This window comes from Myxocyprinus asiaticus, chromosome 11 (assembly GCF_019703515.2).
Source record: "Myxocyprinus asiaticus isolate MX2 ecotype Aquarium Trade chromosome 11, UBuf_Myxa_2, whole genome shotgun sequence".
Classification (NCBI taxonomy): Eukaryota; Metazoa; Chordata; class Actinopteri; order Cypriniformes; family Catostomidae; genus Myxocyprinus; species Myxocyprinus asiaticus.
The window spans coordinates 44,795,174-44,818,566 of NC_059354.1; the positions used below are offsets into that span (position 1 = coordinate 44,795,174).

At 37.0% G+C, this 23,393-nt stretch overlaps 1 protein-coding gene across 3 annotated transcripts; it reads left to right on the forward strand.

Moving 5' to 3' along the window:
- Positions 1 to 436: 436 nt before the first annotated feature.
- On the forward strand, positions 437 to 11,829 carry LOC127448448 (ankyrin repeat and SOCS box protein 1-like). 3 transcript variants are annotated; one of them, XM_051710970.1, is made up of 7 exons: positions 437 to 467; positions 579 to 706; positions 1,548 to 1,689; positions 5,084 to 5,386; positions 6,007 to 6,389; positions 8,953 to 9,127; positions 9,296 to 11,829. In XM_051710970.1, the coding sequence occupies exons 2-6, from the start codon at positions 604 to 606 to the stop codon at positions 9,081 to 9,083; spliced, it is 1,062 nt and encodes a 353-aa protein (XP_051566930.1). In that variant the 5' UTR covers positions 437 to 467; positions 579 to 603; the 3' UTR covers positions 9,084 to 9,127; positions 9,296 to 11,829. The 3 variants fall into 3 exon arrangements, with proteins under 3 accessions (XP_051566930.1, XP_051566928.1, XP_051566929.1); XM_051710968.1 differs by having other exon boundaries at positions 8,953 to 11,827; XM_051710969.1 differs by having other exon boundaries at positions 454 to 706; positions 8,953 to 11,827.
- The last annotated feature ends 11,564 nt before the right edge of the window (positions 11,830 to 23,393 follow it).

Below are 23,393 nucleotides of genomic sequence, written 5' to 3' on the forward strand. Positions count from 1 at the left end.
TTCTTTAGGGAAAATTTTTTTTTTTTTTTTTTTTTTTTTTTTTTTTTTGCACTTTTTTTTTTTTTTTTTTTTTTGTGTGCATCTTTAAAAGTCCCAAAAATTTGACAGTAAGCCTATTATTATAATATGTGCCAAAATGTGTGTCATTATGGAAAAAAAGGCATAATGTAAAACTTTTGCGTTAAATTCTGGGCGAATCCATAGACAATACAATTTATGATTTTGTGTTCCACGGAAGCAAAGAAGAAAGAAAGTCATATGGGTTAGGGACAAAATGATGGTAAGTAAATGATGACAGCATTTTCATTTTAGGGTAAACTCTTCCTTTGAGTGTTTTCCTTTAAGAACGTCCCCAATAATTACCACCTTAACTTTGCCCGAGCAGCGCTCCACCTTAAGAACAGACAAGTCTCCAACAGGAAGTGCACAGCCAGCCAATCAGAGCAGCCCAAACAGCAGCGCATTCTGTAAGTCCATGCTTCGGCTAAAAATACTATCAAAATAGTCTGTAAAAAAAAAAGGCACTGGTAGTTCTGGTTGCTTTAGCTATTTGTTGTGGTTTCTTACACTTTGAGCAGATATTGTTTAGGAGACTGATAGAGTATGGCTGATGGTGGAGGTGTTGTTGAAGGGGATGTTGATGAACCTCCCAGCATGAGCTGTCCACTGGTCACTGTTTCACATCTACCAAACACCACTGCAGCTGGTATGCCATCATACATCTGATATGAATGTATATTATTTGAAACATCTACAGTGGGGTCCAAACATCTGAGACCACATGAATAATCTGGGATTCAGATAATGCAATGTAAGCATGGAAATAAACAGAAAGCTTTGGAAATGTGTAAAAAAAATGGTGTAATCATGTCAAGAAAGCAAAAGGGGGAGCATGACATGCCATGAATACATTCTCAAATGTATGCTAATTTTTCAATCCAACTTTTCACTCAAACTGTTTGTCTGAAAATATATTTTGTAATGGAAAAAAAAAAGTGCACTCTGTAAATTTTGTTTATATTGAACTTACAGTGACACCTAGGGGCTTGGATGCAGCATCATTCAAAAGCAATAGTTTTCAGTTATCAATGCGATTATAGAAAATCACTATTCACAGTTAGCCATGATTCATATAATCCATGAGTGAAAATGTCCAATAATAGAGCGGTTGCTGAGATTAAGCAAAATATTATTATTCAGCTGGTCATGTGATCTTAACATGGCAGCCCCCATGAGTGGACCCTCTCCGTGTAGATTTAAAGAGCTTTTATAAGGCTATGAAGTCGTCCCCTCATGTGATTGGTTATGATTTTAAACTGTTGTTTTAAAATGACAGTTCATTCCTTTAGGAGTAAAGTGGAAAAAAATGAATGAGTGCACCTTAAAACTAGCAAAATATAATTAGCAAAACTAGAAATAGCTAAGTTAAATTATGCAATAAAGAAGCCACTAGTGGTCTCAGAATTTTGGACCCCACTGTATAGTAGGCTGTGTTTCATTGTTGAATACGTTCAGTGCAGATCTAGCTATGTAACTGATCTAAACAGGTCGTAACCTGAAGGAATGGCTCCAAGAGCAATTCTGTGACAAGCCTCTGGAACAGTGTGAGGACATGCGTCTACATAACGCTGCCTATGTTGGAGATCTGGACACTATCAAGACCCTCCTTCAAGAAGACAGCTTCAAGCAGTGAGCCCTCCTTGTCTGAGTGATTCAATAAGTGATTCTGGGTGCACACTGTACAATCTTTACGGTCCTTTGCGATTATTGCCAGAACGCTGGCTATGATTCATCGCAATTAATCACCCGTCAGTGAACATGTCACACTTTGTGATTAAAAATGGCAAATTTTGCCCTACGACAAGATAAATCTTTTACGATCCCTGAAATTTGTTTCGGACGACAAAATCGTGGCCAAAATTGCACAGTGTGTGTGTTCACACCTAATGCGCTTTTGTGTCTATCTGCACTTTTGCAATTGTTTTTCAGTGTAAACATTCATTAGATGGGTGCCTTTTACCCATGTGTGCTTCAACTTTTAAAAATGTGTCTCGAGACACCTGCCTTCTGTTCTGTTCATTGTGCTGGGCTAAGCTCTTTTTAGCGCAAATGCATTCTGAGGGGTCTGAACCAAGGAGCACTAAAATCCCTGGAGAAAGATATCCATTAGCGTTCCCATTCATTTCAATGGCATCTGTTTAGCTAGCGCATGGTTTCCTGGAAGTACGTGATCTAGAGGCTGACGTGTTTGCTCATGGGTGCTTAGTTCCTTGTGGAAAAAACTTAGCTAGAGCTAACCCAAATTTTGAACAATATATGAATAAAGTTAAACAATATGGCACTGCTTTGGACAATTTTAGAAATAACAAAGAAAAAAAGACTCATGAGGCACTTCTCTTTAATTTATTGAAGCTTTAATATGTAATTTTACCCCTGGCATAAATATAAATCTATATTTTTTTTTTATTTCATGTGTATATATATTTATATATAATACACATTTGTTGTGGTTGTAAATGTTTTGTATGCACCTTGTATTGGCCTGTTTTATGTGACGTCACTGTATGACCGCGCCGCCATGTTTGTGACCAATATTCCATGTACATTCAATTTGCTGCAATATGGGATGCGACCAAAGCCTTCTTCAGGAGTTAAAAGCAGCTCCTACATTCATACAGACGGGATCATCACAAATGTTTTAATACTGTCAGACCAGAAAACAACACAAAAACATTTGTAACTTCTGAATGAGCGATGTTTACGGGGATGTACCGGTGGGCGTGTGTAGTCGCCGGTCACACATCAGACTCGCCGGCGTACGGAGATGAATCATGGATAAAATACATTTAAATACCCGTGAAAGTTCAATTTGCCAATGTTTGCGCTGTCTTCAGACCTCTATGAACCTTTATGATCTAACCGGGACCTGCTAACCAACCAATTATGACCCGCTGATCTAAGCTGCCCCTAAGGAGGCTTACTGGTTTTTGTACGCATCCATTTCAGAGAGTCTGGTCCAGTTCTTCCTTTGGTAATTGATGTATAAATTAATTAATGAATACATCATAATAACCTTTTGTTACTATTATAAAATGGATAGTTCCAACTCTAAATTCTGATAGGATGAGCCACATTTGAAGCTGCTGTAAAATAGCCGAAATATGCGCACCTGTGACATCAGTTAAATTCTATATTAGTTAGGCAAATTGCTACATTTCTTGACACCTCTATGCGTCACAAGGGTTTGCAAAAGTTATGTTCCGTCAGTTGTGCCTATGTGGTAACCCTTGTTCTTTTCAATTTTAGATTCGCTGCTAGTAAGGGGTAGGGTCTGTTCGGAGTCAGGGGTAGGGTCTGTTCGGAGGTTTGGGGTTGTTGCAGAACTCCAAATAAACAGTTAACGCAATTTCACAAATACTGTACAACCTCAATTCCGAAAAAGTCGGGACAGTATGAAAAATGCTAATAAAAACTAAAAGGAGTGATCTGTAAATATCTTCACCCTTTGTTATATTGAAAGCACTACAACTACACAATATATTGTTTGGAAATGGACAGTCATTTCAAATCAGATGATTGCAACATGCTCCAGAAAAGTTGAGACAGGGGCAATTTAAGACTAATAACAATTTGATGAGTTGAAATAACAAGGCAATGTGAAACAGGAGATGTGAAACAGGTGAGGCAGTTGTGTCATAGTACTGTATACTGTATAAGAAGCCTTCATAAAACAGCCTAGTCCTTCAAGAGCATGGATCATCGAGACTTGTCAATTTGCCAACAGATACTTCAGCAAATAATCCAGCACTTTGAGAACAATGTTCCCAAAGACAAATTGGAAGGATTTTGGCCATTTCACCCTCTACAGTGCACAATATAGTTAAAAGATTCAAGGAATCTGGTCAAATCTCGGTGCGTAAAGGGCAAGACGAAAACCATTTCTGAATGTGCGTGATCTCTGATCCCTCAGACGTCACTGTCTTAAAAAAACATCATTCATCTGTAATGGATATCATGAACATGGGCTTGGGATAACTTTAGTAAACCTTTGTTAGTCAACACTACTCGCCACTGCATCCACAGATGCAAGTTAAGACTTTACTATGCAAAGCAGAAGCCATACATCAACACTGTCCAGAAGCACTGCCGACTTCTCTGGGCTCGGTCTCATCTTAGATGGAAATTAGAACAGTGGAACTGTGCTTTTTGGTCTGAAGAGTCCACATTTCAAAAAGTTTTTGAAAAACAAAGCCGTCGTGTTGTCCCGGCCAAAGAGGAAATGGGCCATCCAAGCTGTTATCAGCGTCAGGTCCAATAGCCAGTGTCTGTATGGGCCAGGGGTGTGTCACTGCCCATGGCATGGGTAACTCGCACATCTGTGAGAACACCATGAATGCAGACAGATATGTAAAAATTTTGGAGCAACATATACTGCCATCCAGCACCGTCTTCCAGGGACGTCCCTGCATTTTCCAGCAGGACAACTTCAAACCACATACTGCCCGGATTACAAGTGCATGGCTGTGTAAACAGAGAGTACGGGTGCTAGATTGGCCTGCCTGCAGTCCTGACCTGTCTCCAATTGAGAATGTGTGGCGCATTATTAAGCACCCCATATGACAACATAGACCCCGTACTATTGTACAGCTTTAGACCTACATAATGGATGAATGGGGGACAATTCCACTTTCTAAACTTAACAAACTTATGTCTTCAGTGCCCAAATGCATAATAAGTGTTATTATAAGAAATGGTGATGTTTCACAGTGGTAAACACTCAATGGTCCCAATGTTTTTGGAGTGTGTTGCAGTCATCTGATTTGAAATTACTGTACATTAAAAAAACAATGAAATTCACAAGGAAAAACATAATGTGTAGTTGTAGTGCTTTCAGTATAGCAAAGGGTGAATTTAATTTACAAATTATTCCTTTTTGTTTTTATTAGCATTTTTCATACTGTCTTAACTTATTAGGAATTGCGTTTGTAGATGCCTCTCACCATGAAGTGCTACTTTCAGTTGATTCAACACATAATACAAGTTAGTGTTTGCTAAATTGTGTAACATTTAATTCTGGTTTTAGACGGATCAATGAAAAGTCAGTTTGGTGCTGTGGTTGGCTGCCCTGCACGCCCTTACGTATTGCGGCAACTGCGGGTCACGGCAAATGCGTGGATTTCCTCATTTCTGAGGGAGCTGAAGTGGACCTGGTGGATGTGAAAGGTCAGACTGCTCTGTATGTGGCTGTGGTTAATGGACACCTGGACTGTGTGAAAATCCTTCTGGAAGCCGGTGCTGATCCAAACGGCAGCAGGCACCATCGAAGCACCCCACTGTACCACGCTGCACGAGTGGGCCGAGTGGACATCCTGCAAGAGCTCATCAGGTGGGATAAATGATGTTGCACAATCTGTAACTATATAAATAAAAGATACATGTACTATACAAATAAGAAGTGAAGCAAAAATAATTCTTCATTATGGAAGCAATGGGTCTTAATTGTGAAATACGAGCAAAACAAATTTGCTTAAATGGTTCATTAATCCATTCTTATTCCAATTGAATTCAGTGGGACAATATGTGTAAGTATGGTTTTCCTAACAATTTACACTCAACTTTGTTCTGCTCATGTATAGTGAATAAAACCCAATATTTTTAAAATGGATAGTATGCTTTATATATGATGTGATGCATGCATGAAAGTACAGCAATTAGACTTGTTTGAAGTATCCACCTTTCTTTAGGTAAGCTTTAGCTCTGATTTTTCTTTCTTCAATGCATTAATAAGCTTAAAGAAACAGGTCACCCAAAAGTGAGCATTCTGTCATTATATATTCACCCTAATGTTGGTCCAAAAACCTTTTTTTTTGCCGAACACAAAAGGTGACATTTCGAAGAACATATTTCGTTAAGAGTGGCCATGGAAGTGAACGGGGATGTCATTGCATTTGCTTGTGAAACACTGTGTTAATCAGTTGGTTCGTATGTGTCCTGGAATACACACAGGTTCAATGCTGATGTTGATGTGGATCACCAGCTGGGCCCCAGGCCCTTGTTTAGCGCCCGCACTCTGTCAACTCTGGTAGTCTGTCCGCTGTACATCAGCGCTGCGTACCACCACCTCCACTGTTTCCGGATGCTTCTGCAGGCCGGTGCCAATCCAGACTACAACTACACTGGCCCCGTGAGCAGGGAAGCTCTTGCAAGGGGCCTGGCCTCCTGTCTTTTGGATGCAGTTCTGAGACACGGCTGTGAACCAGCCTTCGTTAGCTCGCTGCTGGACCATGGCGCTGACCCGTGGCTGGTCCCTTGGGATGAGCTTGACCCTGATGCCATGGGTCGTGTAAGAGTTAACCCTGAGGCTCTTCGCATCTACCAGGAGGCCAGAAGTAAGTCATATTCTTATGTTTTTGAAGGGTCATTTCTACTGTGCTGTAATGTATTATCTTATTATTTTGGATATCATCTAATTTTTCTTTCATCACAATATCACAATTATATATTATTTCATTACTTTGGTCGGAGCAGATGTTGCCATTTTTTGCCATGTCCCTGAGAACTTATAAACTAAAATAAAAAATTCATATGACTGTATAAGGCGTTTACATGACTTAAAACGTTGTGGGCTTATTAAGCATAATTGCTTTAAGAATGTGCATGTAAATGGGCTCAATATCACTTTCCATCCTCAATAGTTTTTGTAATATCCCTTTAAAAAAAGCCGCTTCCTTAATTACATCATCCTCCAGGAAGTGACATCAAGCAAGAACACAAACAACGGTATTAGCAATGTATTTTAAAATATTCTGTGCTGTTTTGTGGTAAAACCATAATCTGTGCTTAACAAAATTACAAAAGCTGATATCAAAATTTCAAAAGAAAGTTTTAAAAAAAAGAATGTTAACTAACTCTCAATCCCTCATTGAACAGTGGCTAGTTTTAGCTCTTTTTTCTATCCGGTTACATCCTTAGGTATCCTGTGACTTTTCTTTAAATAAACAAGTAATAAATATGTAAATTAATACTAAATTAATAAAGAGCCTGACCAAAGTATGGTTTACCCTCTTATAGAGATACTTCCTAAATTACAGTAAAACACAAACATAATAATTTTTAGGTTTAAGAGTTCAAAATTGTACAATATAATAGGAATAACTCGGGTGTTTCATCTGATATGCACTTTGTGCACAAATAGCATTTAAAAGCTGTGGCTAAGCTTTGTTTTATAGTAAAGAACACACAATATTTCACATTCTGAAAGCTAGCTTTATTCTAAAATCAGTAAACTTGAAAAAGTAAGTGTGAGAAATGATGATTCAATTCAGGAGCAATACCAGACTTGGTATGGTGTGTTGGTCATCTGTTTTGTTGGTCAATTGAAATAGATAGATAGACAGACATGTAGGTAGACATGTAGATAGTTAGACAGACATGTAGATGAATAGACAGACATGTAGATAGACATGCAGATGAATAGACGGACGGACGGACATGTAGATGAATAGACTGACATACAGACAGATATGTAGATGAATAGACGGACAGACAGATATGTAGATGAATAGACGGACAGACAGATATGTAGATGAATAGACGGACAGACAGATATGTAGATGAATAGACAGACAGATATGTAGATGAACAGACAGACATGTAGATGAATATACAGACAGACAGACAGACAGATATGTAGATGAATAGACTGACAGACAGACAGAGAGACAGATCTGTAGATTAATAGACAGACAGACAGATATGTAGATAAATAGACAGAGAGACAGACAGATGTAGGTGAATAGACAGATATGTAGATGAATAGACAGACGGACGGACAGACAGACAGACAGACAGATCTGTAGATTAATAGACAGACAGATAAGTAGATGAATAGACAGACAGATAAGTAGATGAATAGACAGACAGACAGATATGTAGATGAATAGACAGATAAGTAGATGAATAGACAGACAGACAGATATTTGGATGAACAGACTGACAGACAGATATGTAGATAAATAGACAGACAGATATTTGGATGAATAGACAGACGGACAGATATGTAGATGAATAGACAGACGGACAGACAGATATGTAGATGAATAGACAGACGGACAGACAGATATGTAGATAAATAGTCAGACAGACAAACAGATATGTAGATGAATAGACACACAGACAAACAGATATGTAGATGAATAGACACACAGACAGACAGATATGTAGATGAATAGACAAATAGACAGATAGACTGATATGTAGATAAAAAGACAGAGACAGACAGACCGATAGATATGTAGATGAATAGACAGACAGACAGACAGATCTTTAGGTTAATAGACAGACATGTAGATAAAGAGACAGACAGACAGATATGAATAGACAGAGACAGACAGATATGTAGATGAATAGACAGAGACAGATATGTAGATAAATAGACAGATAGATGGATGGACTGTCAGATAGATAGATAGATAGATAGATGCTGTCTTTAAACAGGCTAAATTTACTTTTTATTTTATCAATTATTAAAAGGATAATTCACCCTAAAAGGACAATTTTCATCACTCACCCTCATTTTGTTTTAAACCTGTGTGACCTTTTTGCTTTTGTGCTTCAGAAAAGGAGATGTTAGGCAGAATGTAATGGACTGACAGCCTCAGTCCATAACAGTTCACTTTTGTTGCATGTTTTTGAGTTCAATGAAACTTAACAGTGACTGAGGCTGTCAGTCATTAGATGTTCTGTCTAACATCTCCCTGTAAGACTTGTTTCAGAGAATACATGTGGAATGAAGTTTATATTTCTATTGGAAAATAGTTATTTTTTTCTTGTTGTAAGCATAAATCTAACAATATGTTGTGATATTTTTGCAATGTGTACATCAGATTACTGTTTGATGTCTAAAGTGCTCTGAGCTCTGGTATTACTCGCTAACACTGCTCTCTAACATAGGACGCCCGAGGAAACTGACATACATGTGCCGCATTAAAATCCGAGAAGTCGTGGGCAAGCAGCGCCTATCAAGTATCTCTTCCCTTCCGCTGCCAGACACCGTCAAAAACTTTCTGCTCCATACAGACTGACGTGACACTGCTGCTCCATGTAGATTGGCAGTTGTACTGGCAAGGTAAATGGAGGTGATGGGCAATGTCATCTAGAGGTTAATGTTTTACATGTTTGGGGTTTCTGAAGATCGGAAGCCTTTTCTGTTATTGCTGTTATGCTTCAAGCTCTTTAAAGTCAATGTGAAAGTGTTTCGCATGCCATTTTACTTCCGTAATTTGACATATTTCAGAGTGCAACAAGATGTTCAGTGAGAAAAATGGAGAACTTGATTTTATCCATCTGGAATTGATTGGATCATGAATAGTGGCCATTGCATATCAAAATGTAAGTTTGAAAACTCCGTTTTCAGTGGAGGAAAACACCTTTCTAGTGAGGATGAGAGTTGTAAATGTAGTGACATTTAAGTGATTTCAAACGAAAGCGTATTAGTGTGAACATTTCATATATCGCTTGCCTTTATTCTTTATCTCATTTTAATTTTTTTATAGTAGTTCAAATAACTATATTTATTGGTGTCTTTGATTATATTGCTGTTGCCACTGTTTTATAAAACCTTTGCATTGTGCTGCAGAACTCCCCTTACTCATTGTAAAATCACTGTAAACTCGTGGCCTCTTGTGGCTTATTGCTTTAGCAAAAACTGTTTTTAAAGGTGAAATCTGAAGTTACTGTGATTGACAAGTGAATTCCACCCAAACAGAAATGCTTCTGTATATTTAATTCCTGTATCTCTTTAAACTGGACTTCTGTATGTGGTGTTGTGAGTTAAGCATGCTGGAAAAAAAGAGTTTGTTATAATTTATTATTTATGTAAACACCTGCCTTCTGTATTCAACAAGACTTATCATATTTATATCAGTGTTCTTTTACTTATATGCTGCATATAACATTACCACATTTAACAACATAACATTACATTACTTGAATTTTTTTCAAAATTATTATGAAATCTGTGCATTCTGATAGACATACAGTATACTGTATGTGCTTATATTCACCTTCATGTCCTACTGGGAGTTGCTTTAATTTGACCCGTATTGTTTCATTTCAAAACTGAATACTGAAATTAGAAAACCTATTGCACAAATCTCCCTGGTCCCACTGGTTTGTTTAATTGTTTGTATTTAGCTTTATGGTTTCTCTTTTACCCTATGGAGCTGTCGTTATCCTTTGCCTCTCAGCATTTGAATTATTGTTAAAGCTTATGACTAAACGTTTTTATCCATTCAGTGGGATCCAAAAGTCTAAGACAACTAGAACAAATGTTTCTCTAATGCATTTTTCAATTTAATGTAAAATTATATGTAAAATGTAATGTTATGTACAATTTTATGTGTTTTTATTAAAAATTATATTATCAGCACAACAATTTGCTTTTGCTTTTGCTTTAATGACAGCATGCACTCGAGCTGGCATGAACTCCACAAGTTTGTGCCAGACCTTATGATCATGTTCTCCAGCATGATTTGAGAACGATCCAAAGAGCGTCTTGTATACTTCAATGGAAGCAAGAAAATTTGTACAAAGAAGTTAACATGATTAAAGGGATAGTTCACCTAAAAATGAAAATTCTCTCATCATTTACACACTCTCATGCCATCCCAGATGTGAGTGACTTTCTTCAGCAGAACACAAATGAAGATTTTTAGAAGAATATCTCAGCTCTGTAGGTCCATACATTGTAAGTGAATGGTGACCAGAATTTTGAAGCTCAAATAAAGCACAAAGTCAGCATAAAAGTCATCCATATGACTCCAGTGGTTTAATCCATGTCTTCAGAAGCAATATGATAGGTGTGGATGAGAAACAGATCAATATTTAAGTCTTTAAGCTCTGACCAATAGGTGGCGATATGCACGAAGTATGCTAATTGCCAAAAAAACAAGAAGAAGAATGTGGAAGTGAAAGTGAAAGTGGAGATTTATAGTAAAAAGGACCTAGATATTGATCTGTTTCTCACTTGCATTGAATGGACTGGAGCTGAGATATTCTTCTAAAAAAAATCTTCATTTGTGTTCTACACGTCTGGAATGGCATGAGTGTGAGTAAATGATGAGAGAATTTTCATTTTTGGGTTAACTATTCCTTTCAGGTCACAGATTTGCCTACATTTGATTAGTGACCTAAAAATAATGCATAAGCTTAAATATTTCTCCTTCATTTTACATTATACTGTAACTATTTATTTATTTAAAACATTGTTTATTTTCAGGATTAAATGAGAAAAATCACAGATTTTCAATATGGCCTCTGTATATTTAAGTATATATCTAAATATAAACGTAATTTTCATTTGGCACAACAGTGATCTATATTTCCCGTAAGATCTATCATGTCTTCACAGAAGCACTGCCCACAAGTTTCTCAGGGGTCTTAGTAGATATCATGAAGAGTTATCATATCTTACCATCCTATAATTGTCCCTGATATCCCAGATTCCACTGAGGTTTTCCCAGATATCCCATATTTCCCAGGCCTCATCAATCTAGCCCATTCCCTGTGTACAACTGCCTTTTTTCCTTGTCAAACTTTAACTTCAGTGTGCTGTGACATTAAAACCACATCTTGTTGAAAACCACAAACTGTGGAAAAAGCAAAGCCTGGGAAAGGCCGAGATCTGCCAACAAATCGCCCAGTGGACTTGTAGAGAACTGCAGTCCCTTTATCAGTGTCTGCCCAATAAGGGAAAGGTGCGTTCACACACTCATAAATGCTCTCTTGTTTGTGAATGCCCTGTAAGAATTTCCCCTCTGTGTATTTTTGCTGTTATTCTGCCAATAAACACTTTGAAAATTGATCAAATCTCCTGTTATCTTATAAGAAATAGTTCACACAAGAATAAATACTGTCATCATTTACTTACCCTCATGTCATTCCTTACCTGTATGACTTTCTTTCTGCTGCAAAACACAAAAGGAGATGTTTTAAAGAATATCACAGGCCAGCATTTCAATTCAATGGTAGTTGATAGTGACACTTTCAAGCTTAAAAAAACACCCCAAAATATCATAAAAGTTGTCCATGCGACTCATGCATCATATTCCAAGTCTTCTGAAGGCATACGATAGGTATTGGCCCTAAAAGTACCCAAAAGTAATTTTCAGTGAAAATCTTGACGTCCTTTGCACATTCATGAGTGCTATGAGAGAAGCTTGTTCACAGTGGCTTGCGTTCATGCAAGAACTTGCGTTGTTTAGCGCAAAAAACTATCCAAGTTCTCACTAGGCTTCCAGAAGCTCAACTGGTAGAGCATGGCGCTATCAACGCCAGTATCATTGGTTCGATTCCCACGGACCACACAAACTTCTAAAAACGTATACCTTGAATGCACTTTAAGTCACTTTAGATAAAAGCATCTGCCAAATGCATAAATGCAAATGCCACAGTGAATGAGCTTCTCTCATAATGCTCACAAATGTACAATGGATGTCAAGAGTTTTCTTTAACATCTCCTTTTGAATTCTGCATAAGGAGGTGTTTTTTTGGCAAGACCGTACCGAAATTGTGAAATCTTTCTCGGGTTTTAAAAAGATGACAGCTGCTCAATGTTGTGCATGCAATTGCCATTGACTTACAGTATATTCAAGAAATACATTTGATTTGTATCTCTTTTCTCTGGGAATCAAACACATGAACATGCTAGTGACATGCTTGACCAGTCCAACTTCATGAACCTTTGATTATTGACCCATGAAAGCACTTTGATTCAGTGCTGTCTGATAGATGGCTCTAGATGGCACTGTCTTCATATGAAGCCTCACTATCTCATTCCTTCTTTCTCTCCACAAGCTAAAAAAAGAATTCAAATACATGTCCTTAGGGGATTTTCTTGGGTTGTCAGGTTATCTTTTCATTTCTATTTATCTATACTACAGCACTCTTTTGCATTCAGAATTTCCAAATAGAAGTTTAAGTGCTCATTATTAGCTACAACAATCTTTTTTATAATACACTCTTTAATTTTCGACTGTCTCAGAGTGTTGTACATCTGCACATTCAGATTCCCAGAACATAGTTAATTAATCGTTTAATTCTATTCTATTATTGATTTAGATATCTGTGTAAAATATAAAGCTAAGTATTGTTTTACCGATGTATTTGCTTTTCTGATTCTTCCTATACACATCAGCTGTAGATTACAAGTTTATCTGTTGTTTTTATGATGCCACAAACTGCATTCTTGTCTCATAAATGTTTTAGAAAAAAACCATCTCAAGTTTCCAACCAAAAAGAGTCCATTTCCTCGTGTATTTCATTTGGATTTAACGGAAATGCAATTAACTACGTCTTAAGATTTTATATGGGCTTATAAAAGTGCACGTGTGCTTGTGTCGGATAGAAAATCACTTATTTCCTTTTTATGAAAATTGAAGGACAGCTGCATGTTGTTTAGCTCATTTTAATATCGTATCTTGCCTTCTATCGGAGTAATTTGCACTTGGGTTCTCATTTTTATTTTGCCTATTTAATTGCAATGCATATTTTGGAACAGTGAGCTCATACCTTGACTGGCTGCTAATGTTTTTTTTTTACGTTGGATATTTGACAAAAAGAAAAGACACCAAAGAACACTTTTTCTTTTCCAATTTGTTGCTCACATGTTATTTAGATCAGGTATTATGTAAGCTGTTCCGTTCCTGCCAGAAAAACATGCTAGACGTCAAGAAATCAAACAACTATTGATATACAGTCCAAGTAAAACAGTATTTTTGTTCATTTTTGTGTCAGGTCAATATAACAGGAAGAGTGGGTTGGGTAATGATTAAATAAATATTTCTTGTCATACACATGCAAAATCTATTACCATAGCATTTCCGGTGCAGTTTGTGTGTAAGATCTCACAGCACGACTGTGCTATTAACAATAAAGGAAGGCGACACTTGAATCTGTGGCTGGGTTTGAGGCAGGAAATATTGAATGGAGAAAATTTACCAATAAATGCGCTTTTCAGGTTTAATTAGGAAAACCAAAATTGCTTAATGGCACTTAATTTGACTTTTTTCCAGACGCACCGGTAGTTCTGCGGCAAGCAGTGGAAGATAGAATGGCAAATTAATGTTCCAGACTCTGCGACTGCCTTCAATAGCAAACAAAACAAACAAACTGAAAAAATAAATAAATCAAAATGGCAAAATATTTCAAACCCAGCATTACCATTTGCAAATATAAGTAACTCTTATTGCAGTTTTAATAAAGGGATAGTTCATCCAAAAATAGTTCCAAACTCATATTTCATTCTTTCTTCCATGGAACACAAAATTATATCTTAGTTTCAGTAACCATTTACTTTCATTGCATCCTTTTTACATGCATTCCATGTTATTTTGCCTAGCATCTACTTTTGCGTTCCACCTACAGGATAAAAACATCATGTGGGTTTGGAACAACATGAGGGTGAGTAAATAATGACCAAAATTTCCTTTTTTTTTTTTTTTCCTTCTTTTTTTTTTGTTGGTGAACTATCCCTTTAACTTTCATTATTTACAGTAATTTATGGTGATGGGCTTGTGTTCATTAACCTTTAATTTAAAGATCATGTAGATTAGCTGTAGGTTGCTGTTTTATTACTAAAGATTAATCTCAATATAAAACCGCTAAAAATGATCTCAGATATGTACTTACCCTGGCAGGTTTTAAAGTGTGTGTGTGTGTGTGTGTGTGTGTGTGTGTGTGTTTCTTTTGAAAGACCACTCAGTCCCAGAGTTTTTCCAGCTCTGTAAGAACAGAGGCTTTGTAATTGATAGTATTCATTAAGCCAAACTACCCATGGTTAATTACTCCAGTGAAGCTTTGGCTCTGGATAGCAGCTCCACAGCTGAGTCGAATGGTTTGCTCTTGGCTAAAGAACAAAGCTATCTGCAGACATGTTTGAGGGCATACGGGCTTCCTCTCCAAATTAAGCAGGAATTGTCACTCGCCTGACAAACCGCCATCAGACAACAGCATCAGCAGGAACTATGAAAAAAAAAAAGGAAAATTACAATCCCACAACCACTGTGGGAGTGCAGTAAAATGTGTTTTCCTGAAGCCTGGAATCCCACACTTAAACCTGCATGGAATTCCCAAAGGAGCATTATATTGCTCAGACGTTGTTCTTTCATAGCTCATGAGACATAATGGAGGTATCAACTTTGTCTCAGATGTGTCTCCTAAAATTCCTTAGGAGAAATAAAAATAGTCAAATGAGTCAATAATAATGAAGTTCAAAGGAAAATTCCGGGTTCAAAACAAGTTGAGCTCAATAGACAGCATTTGTGGCATAATGCTGATTACCACAAAAATGTATTTCGACGCTTCCTTTTCTTTAAAAAAGCAAAAATCGAGGTTACAGTGAGGCCAATGGGGGGCCGATTTTTTTGAGGGTTTAAAGGCAGAAATGTGCATCTTATAATTTTATAAAAGCACTTACATTATTTGTGTTAAACTTGTGGATTATTAGAGCTGTAAATAGTTGATTTACAGTCATTTCAAGGTTTTAGGGTTTATGAAATTACGTCGTCATGGCAACGAAATTGTAAATTTGGAAATAACTCTATACAGAAAATGTAATTAGGCGATTTTATTACACTAAAATCATGTTAACACACATTGTTTATGTCTTGTGTCTATATTTTTGAAACAGTGAGTACTTTAATGTTTACGGATTGGCCCCATTGTTAGTGCCTCTCTGTAGGCAAGGAAGGGAAGAGTCAATTGTGGTAATCAACATCATGCCACAAATTGTAGACAATTGTAATAGTGTCATACAGCAGAGAGTGTAAAGTCTATTATATTCATATTTAGTGTAATAAAATGGTTTCACAGCATTGCTGGATTATTTTCAGACATCGACAAAATACAGTCAGTCATTTTCATTTCAAATATTTAAATAAAAATAAAAACCTGTCTTTCATTAATTTCTTTCCATTGCTTCACAATGTTGCCTCCATGCAACATACCCTAGAATTGTTATATTCACTTAATATTTCTCTAATTTTGTTTTTGATTTTAGATATGAGGCCCTATGCAAGCAAAGGGAGTCTAATATTTTTTTAAACATTTATTTCGTAATGCGTGAAATTGGGGGTTAAAGAGACAGTTCACTTTAAAATGAAAATTCTGTCATCATTTTATCACCTATTTGGTCACATGTTGTTTCAAACCCATAAGAATTTATTTCTTCCATGGAACAAAAAAGGAGATTAAGCAGAATGTTCAGCCACCATTCACTTTCATTGCATCTTTTTTTTTTTTTTTTTACACAATGAAAGTAACATATGACTGAGACAAACAATGCCCAACATCTCCTTTTGTGTTCCACGGAAGAAAGTAATATGGTTGGAACGACAGTATGGTGAATATATGATGACAGAATTTTCATTTTTGGGTGAACCATCCCTTTAATGTAAACCGTATAGCTCAGATGATCTGGTCTTGGTTTTGTTTCAGTTCATTTTGAAATCTCTGACTTGACTTTGGCGTCTTGGCAAATTTAAGCAGGGTTGTAGACATTTTTGAGATCTCCGACGAAACTCTAGATGAGACATGTGAAATTACTGGGGTCTTTTTCTCAGGGTAAACATATGAGAAGCAGGAGACTTTTGAGGAGAAAGCAGAAACAATTATGGTATTAAAACGATCTCATTTGTGTTTCAGGTGGACAGTGTTGTTCTTTCATATCTCAGGGGCTTTAGAGTGGCTTTGAAATAATATGTATTTTGAAAAGCGCTATGCAAATAACATTGACTTGACTTGAAAGAGGCCTTGTGTCTTCGGAGAGTGTGAACCTGTGAATACTGCATGCTGGTTTACAGCAAGAACTGGCGAGTCACAGAACTGCATCAGCATGTGTCACCAAACACCAAATCTAAACGCACCACATGGCTCTATATTTTTGAATCGTGCTGTTACATAACACTGAGCACATACGCAGATTCCGAAAAAGGTTTGCTGCTGTCACTTTCTGCGATTCAGATCAAGTGACCCTGAAGTGGAACTGTGAACACTGGAGAGGGAGGATATGGGGTGTCTCATTTGGATCGGGTCCTGCAGCAATTCCCTCCCTAGTATGACCCTCCTGACAGAAGGGTGGGAAAGGATCCAAGCCCACGGCCCAACGCCACATCAAATCAACCATTTCCTCCCCTGATAAGAGGGCCCAGATGAGGTTCCCAGATCTCCAATAAGGAGAAAAAGACAGGAAAGAGACGTTTAGAGGATCTTTCCTGGTGGGGGCTGATTTTGGCTGTGGCTATTCCCTCCTACCAAAGCCTCTTATGTTTCTTCTGTGTCGAGGGACGTTCTTCTCAGTCTCACGTTATTGTGAGTTAAGGTACGCTGGCTGCCAGCTTCAGCCACCAGCAGTGGACTGTCCAGTGGTTTCAAAATAAGAGTTTGATTTTATGTTTATCTTGCTAGCGGATGGATGGGCGAATGGATAGATGTTATACCTTTATAGAATGGATGAGGATGTCACATTTGTCAAAAGCAAAAATGAAGAAATACTACATACTGGGAAGAAGAACCTTTGAAAACCCTCTTTTGACCAAATCCCAGATTTTTTTTTTTTCAGGTAAAGTGGGACACTTGTATTTTCAGAGTGGGACACTTAATTTACCCCCTCTTAAACAAGCTATGAAGTCTGTGCTTGAGTGTAGTTTATTGTATTTTGCCTGCAAGATAGGCTTACTGAAATATCCACTTGTTAAATCAACATAAATTAAGAAATTCAAGTTGTGAATTCTCCTTAACATCCATTAAGACATTTTGTAACCAGAGGAAACATTTCCCTTTAAAAAGATGAATAATATTTGCTAATTGAAGAAAGAAACAATTGACGACGGACCGTTGAATTATTGAAAAGTAATGCACACCAGAGGTTGTGATGTGGCCACAATGCAAATAATTATTTTTCAGTTCAACAGGCCCAATCATTCCACTTAAAGCATGGTTACCACACCTCATTTTTTTCAGTCTTATTTCAATGCATTTTCAAGTTTTCATCCCTAAAATGCTGTTGTGAGTAGAACTACCTTCTTATGCTACAGATTCAGCATTTTGCTTTGATACAGCCCAAGCCTTCACTGCTAGTTTGAAAGAGTAACAAGCTAGTGTGTGTGTGTGTGTGTGTGTGTGTGAGAGAGAGAGAGAGAGAGAGAGAGAGTGAGAGCGAGAGAGTGAGAGCTCGGGTGTGTGTGAGATTACCTGCATCTGCTGCATCTCTCTTCAGCTGTGTTCGTCAGTAACATCACTTCAAATCGCCAAGCTATTAGTTTAACAACACTTCTCAGTAAAAGGATGGAAGTGTCACCAATCTTGTGTCTAGCTTTTCAGTTGCTTAACTGCCTTATTTAAGGGATAGTTCATCCTAAAATTAAAATTCTCATTTACTCATGCCATCCCAGATGTTTGACTTTTTTTTCTGTAGAACAATAACAGATTTTTAGAAGAATATTCCAGCTCTGTAGGTCCATACAGTGCAAGTGAATGGTGGCCAGACCTTCGAAGCTCCAAAAACCAGATTAAGGCAGCATAAAAGTAATCCATACGACTCTAGTAGTTTAATCAATGTCTTCTTTTTATAACCTTAACAACACTTACCTCTAAATTCAATGTTATTTTCTTTGCCATTGCTTTTCTCACAGGTGCTCATGAAATAAGCTTTGCCACGTATCCCGATGTAACATTATAAACTTAAAACCTCATCAAGTTCATTGTTTACATACTGAACATCAGTTTAGTAATAATTTTAACCACTTAAGGAAATACATCTGGATATAATGGAAATTAAGCTTAAATGTCCCACTTTACCCATATTCACCATATGTTTAGCCAATATACAGTATTGTTCTATTCTGATCCTAACAGAAAGTGCTCTGTTTTTGGTTACCTTCTCAGATGAATGTGATTTTGCAACCATCTATTTGGGAGAAGGCAAAAATGTGCACTCTAACTAACATAACATGTTTGGAAATGCTATTGAAATGTTCTTTAGGGAGGCCAAGGTGGATTGGAGCGATGGCCGTGACAGAGGCTCTAAATGTGAAGAGTCAGCACATGAAAAGGAAGGCACACAGCACTCGACTTAGTTGACCCATGTGGCAGAACACGATACTCCTCAGGCAGAGCAGAGGCCCGGTTCAGGCATGCTCACGTACCTCATCTCGATCTCAGAAGAACTCTGACTGTGTTAACCCCCTTAGCTTCCTGTCAGGATCATGTATTTCCTGTCCGCTTCTTGATTTTTTTCAAACGTTAAGTAGGATAGACAGGTGTGTGCCTGATCCTACAGTACCTCTACCTGACACCAAAATATTATTGCAAGGATCACAAGAGATACATTTCTTAGCCTTTCAGCCAAACTATGTCCAGTTTAATAAAGAGATACTTGGCATTCATTTTATGAAACAGTGCAGCTCAGAGGAAACTTTTATTGCTCAGAGGTTACTCTTTCATAGTTTAGGAGACTCAATTATTTTTCACTGAATTATTAACGTTATATAATATGTTTCTCCTAAAATATCCTTAAACAGAAACAGATATGATACAGTGAAATGATAGGTGTGGGTGAGAAACCGATCAATTTGTAAGTGATTTTTACTATAAATTCTCCCTGCCCAGTAGGTGGTGATATGCACGAAGAATGTGAATCGTAAAAAAAAAAAAAAAAAGATTCATGTGAAAGTAGAGATTTATAACAAAAAAAGATTTAAATATTGATTGGTTTCTCACCCACACCTATCATATTGCTTCTGAAGACAGATTTAACCACTGGAGTCATATGGATTACTTTTATGCTCCCTTTATGTGCTTTTTGGCCCTTCAGTGTTCTGGCCACCATTCACTTGCATTGTTTGAACCAACAGAGCTCAGATATTCTTCTAAAAATCTTTATGTTCTGCAGAAGAAAGAAAGTCATATATATCATGGATGGCATGAGGGTGAGTAAATAATGAGAGAATTTTCATTTTTGGGTGAACTATCCCATTAAATACTTTCACATGACTCGAGGCATCAGCGATTTGCCCTTCACATGACAAGCATTGTAGAAAGCGATACGGAGGGCCGCTTTTACGAGTTTACCAGACAAGACAGCGCGAGGTGTGCACAGTAAACATTGAAAATACCCAAAAATTAAAATTCTCATCATTTACTCACCCTCATGCCATCCCAGATGTGTATGAATTTCTTTCTTCACCAGAACACATTTGAAGCAAAATAGAAAAATATCTCAGCTCAGTAGGTCCTTAAAACGCAAGTGGATGGTGATTCGACTTTTTAAGCTCCAAAAAGAACAGACAGTCAGTATAAATGTCATCCATATGACTCCAGCGGTTAAATTAATTTCTTCTAAAGCGACACTATCGCTTTTGGTGCGAAAAAGGTCAATATTTAAGTACTTCAGACATGTGAGAACTGACGCACATGCGACACACCCGGAAAAGCAGTGCTGTTTACAACTGAGTAGGAGGAACGCTGTACAGAAGCTTTGTTAGTTTTGGTTTAGATCTGTATTTGTATCTGTATGTTTACTCACAATGGTGCGTTTGTGTGCTTATACGTCACACGAGAGACCGCGTGTACTCCACCCTCTCGTAAAGCTTACCAGAAGCGATGGTTTATAGTTAAAAAGTACTTAAATATTGACCTTTTTCGCACCAAAAGTGGTCGTGTCACTTTAGAAGACATTAACTTAACCGCTGGAGTCGTATGGATGATGCTTATGCTGACTATCTGTTCTTTTTGGAACTTCAAATGTTTGAGCACCATCCACTTGCATTTTAAGGACCTACTGAGCTGAGATATATTGCTATTTTGCTTCAAATGTGTTCTGGTGAAGAAAGAAATTCATACACATCTGGGATAAATGAGACTCACAGGGTGAGTAAATAATGAGAGAATTTTTATTTTTGGATGGACTAACCATTTAATAGTACATTAATTCAATGCAGAATGTCATAAGAGCCTCATTTACGTAAAGTTCTTAGGAAGTTCTCTGTGAATTTTAATTAGTTCAGAACTGGATGCTCGGAAACAGTAAGGTAAATATTTATGAATAAAAATAATGAGACATTCAGCACTATCAAATTGAGTAATCTTTGACAAAATGTTAAAAAACTAAATATTTAAAGTAAGTTTGTTAAAAATTTAATTTAATGAAATTATGTTATGAAATTGAAATGTGTAAATCTTAAAAATAGGCTAATATATATATTGTGAATATCTCTCCACAAAGCTGGACAGATTTTAAATATATCTTGTTGCTTTGTACTCTAATAGACATCATTTGTGCTGGAAAAATGTGTGTAAAAACCACTTTGCTGTCAAGCTGGATCTGTTATGGCAAAGACAGACTTTACAGGGCAGTTTGCATATACATGTATGCCACTTCAAAAGGCCGGCGTAATACGAAGATTTGTGTTTGGAACAACACGGGGGTGAATAAATGACAAAATTTTCATTTTCGTGCAAAAGTCTCCATTTGCACTCCATTTAATCTAATTGGAGAAACTATTGAAATAATAAAGAAATCTCCTTTGTAATTTCTCTTTCCTATGGGAGGGTGCATTTATCCCTTCTCTGGGTTGGGGATAGAATGAACTAAAATACAAATTTCAGATCCTGTGACAGTTGAATGTTATAGATACATGGATCATTGCGCTCTTCCCACATGGATTGTTTATGTGAAGCATTGATTGCTGGGTATTCAGAGGTATGTATGGAGAGAAGCTTGCAACGTCTCGTTGGATCTCGTCAGCGTTGCGTGACAGTGGAGTGAGGATCCAGTCCTTGGTCATCATGAAGTATATTGCTCTTGTGGTTTCTGATGTCATGACGAGTCTTGCTGATTTATAATCTCAGATGTCATCCTTCACAATGACTCTCCACTGAGACAGTCCCAGCATTCCAAGCCTATTTGACATGAATGCTTTCTGTACAAATGGGCCTGTTCACACGTCAACCAATATCAACTCGAAGCTTGAGGTTGGCTCAGTGAAGAACATAATATACCGCCCTTATCTTATTAACACAGGACTATAAATATAGCCTAGAATTCACAGGCTTTATGAATTTACATTTACACATTTGGCAGACGCTTTAATCCAAAGTGACTTAGAGTGCGTTCAAAGTGTATGCAGTGCAACAAATAAAACATGCAAATGTCTCGAGATGTGTTTTTAAAAGTTTAAGTTCTTTTTAGCTTGACACAGCGTCTAAAAAAAACATGGTGCTCCTGTGTGAGACGCTGAACAAGTGGCACAACGATTAAAGGAGTCTGTCTAGTGTATGTTTACATAGAAAAACTATTGAAAAACAGTACAGACTGACACAAAAATGAATTTGGTGTGGATAGCCCCTTAGTGTGTTTCTCTGGGATTCGAACCCATGAACTTGGTGCCACTCACACCATGGTGTTTTTATACGAAGATACTTCCAGTGCATTGTAAGTAAACCTTTTATCTTTTATCCATGTAAAATCAACCATACTTAAGAAACTTCTCTGGCTGACTTTTTTGATTTAAATACTTTTTCTGAAGAACAATAAACAAAAATGATGATGAAAGCCAAAATATTAAAAGCCATTATTTTGTAGAAGGAGGTCAAAATGATAATTTTCATCTATGACTTGGATCAAGATCAGAGTTAAAAAAATGTTTTATATATATATATATATATATATATATATATATATATATAAATAAATAAATACATTTTTTGCATTGTGTTACCAAAATTGAAGTGCCTGTAGCTCTAGAAGTATGAAATATGTCTTAATATCATTTTAGATTCTGGTTCAGATCAAATGTTCCTTTTGGCATCTTCATATTTAAGGCCCAATGTTGTGGCTCCAAATGCAAATTGTTAAATGTTACCCATTTTCAATGGTTGAAACCAAATATGGGTCACATGATATGAAGCTAGTTTTTCTTGTCCAACAATACGAAGGTCTAAAGTACAAATTCTACCTTGTATTTATTTCACATGAAAACAATCATAAAAAATAAAAAAAATCCAAAATTTACAAATACACTATTAAGCATTATTGACACATGTTGTTTTACTACATTGGATTTCAGAAATTTACATCTGCAAAGTTCTGGAATGCATCATTAGGGGACTAAGACCCAAAGGTTCTGGAACTCTTTTATATTAATGTCTGTTTTTTGGGAATCAAACCTATGATGTTGGCATTGCTAGCAGCATGCGCTACCAGTTGAGCTATAGGAACACAGTCACTTAGCATCAGCTCATGTTGTATTTGGCAGTGTCAAAGCACACTGCCAAATACAACATGAGCTGATGCTAAGTGAAGAAGATTCCTAAGTAGGAAGGGAAACTTCATAACA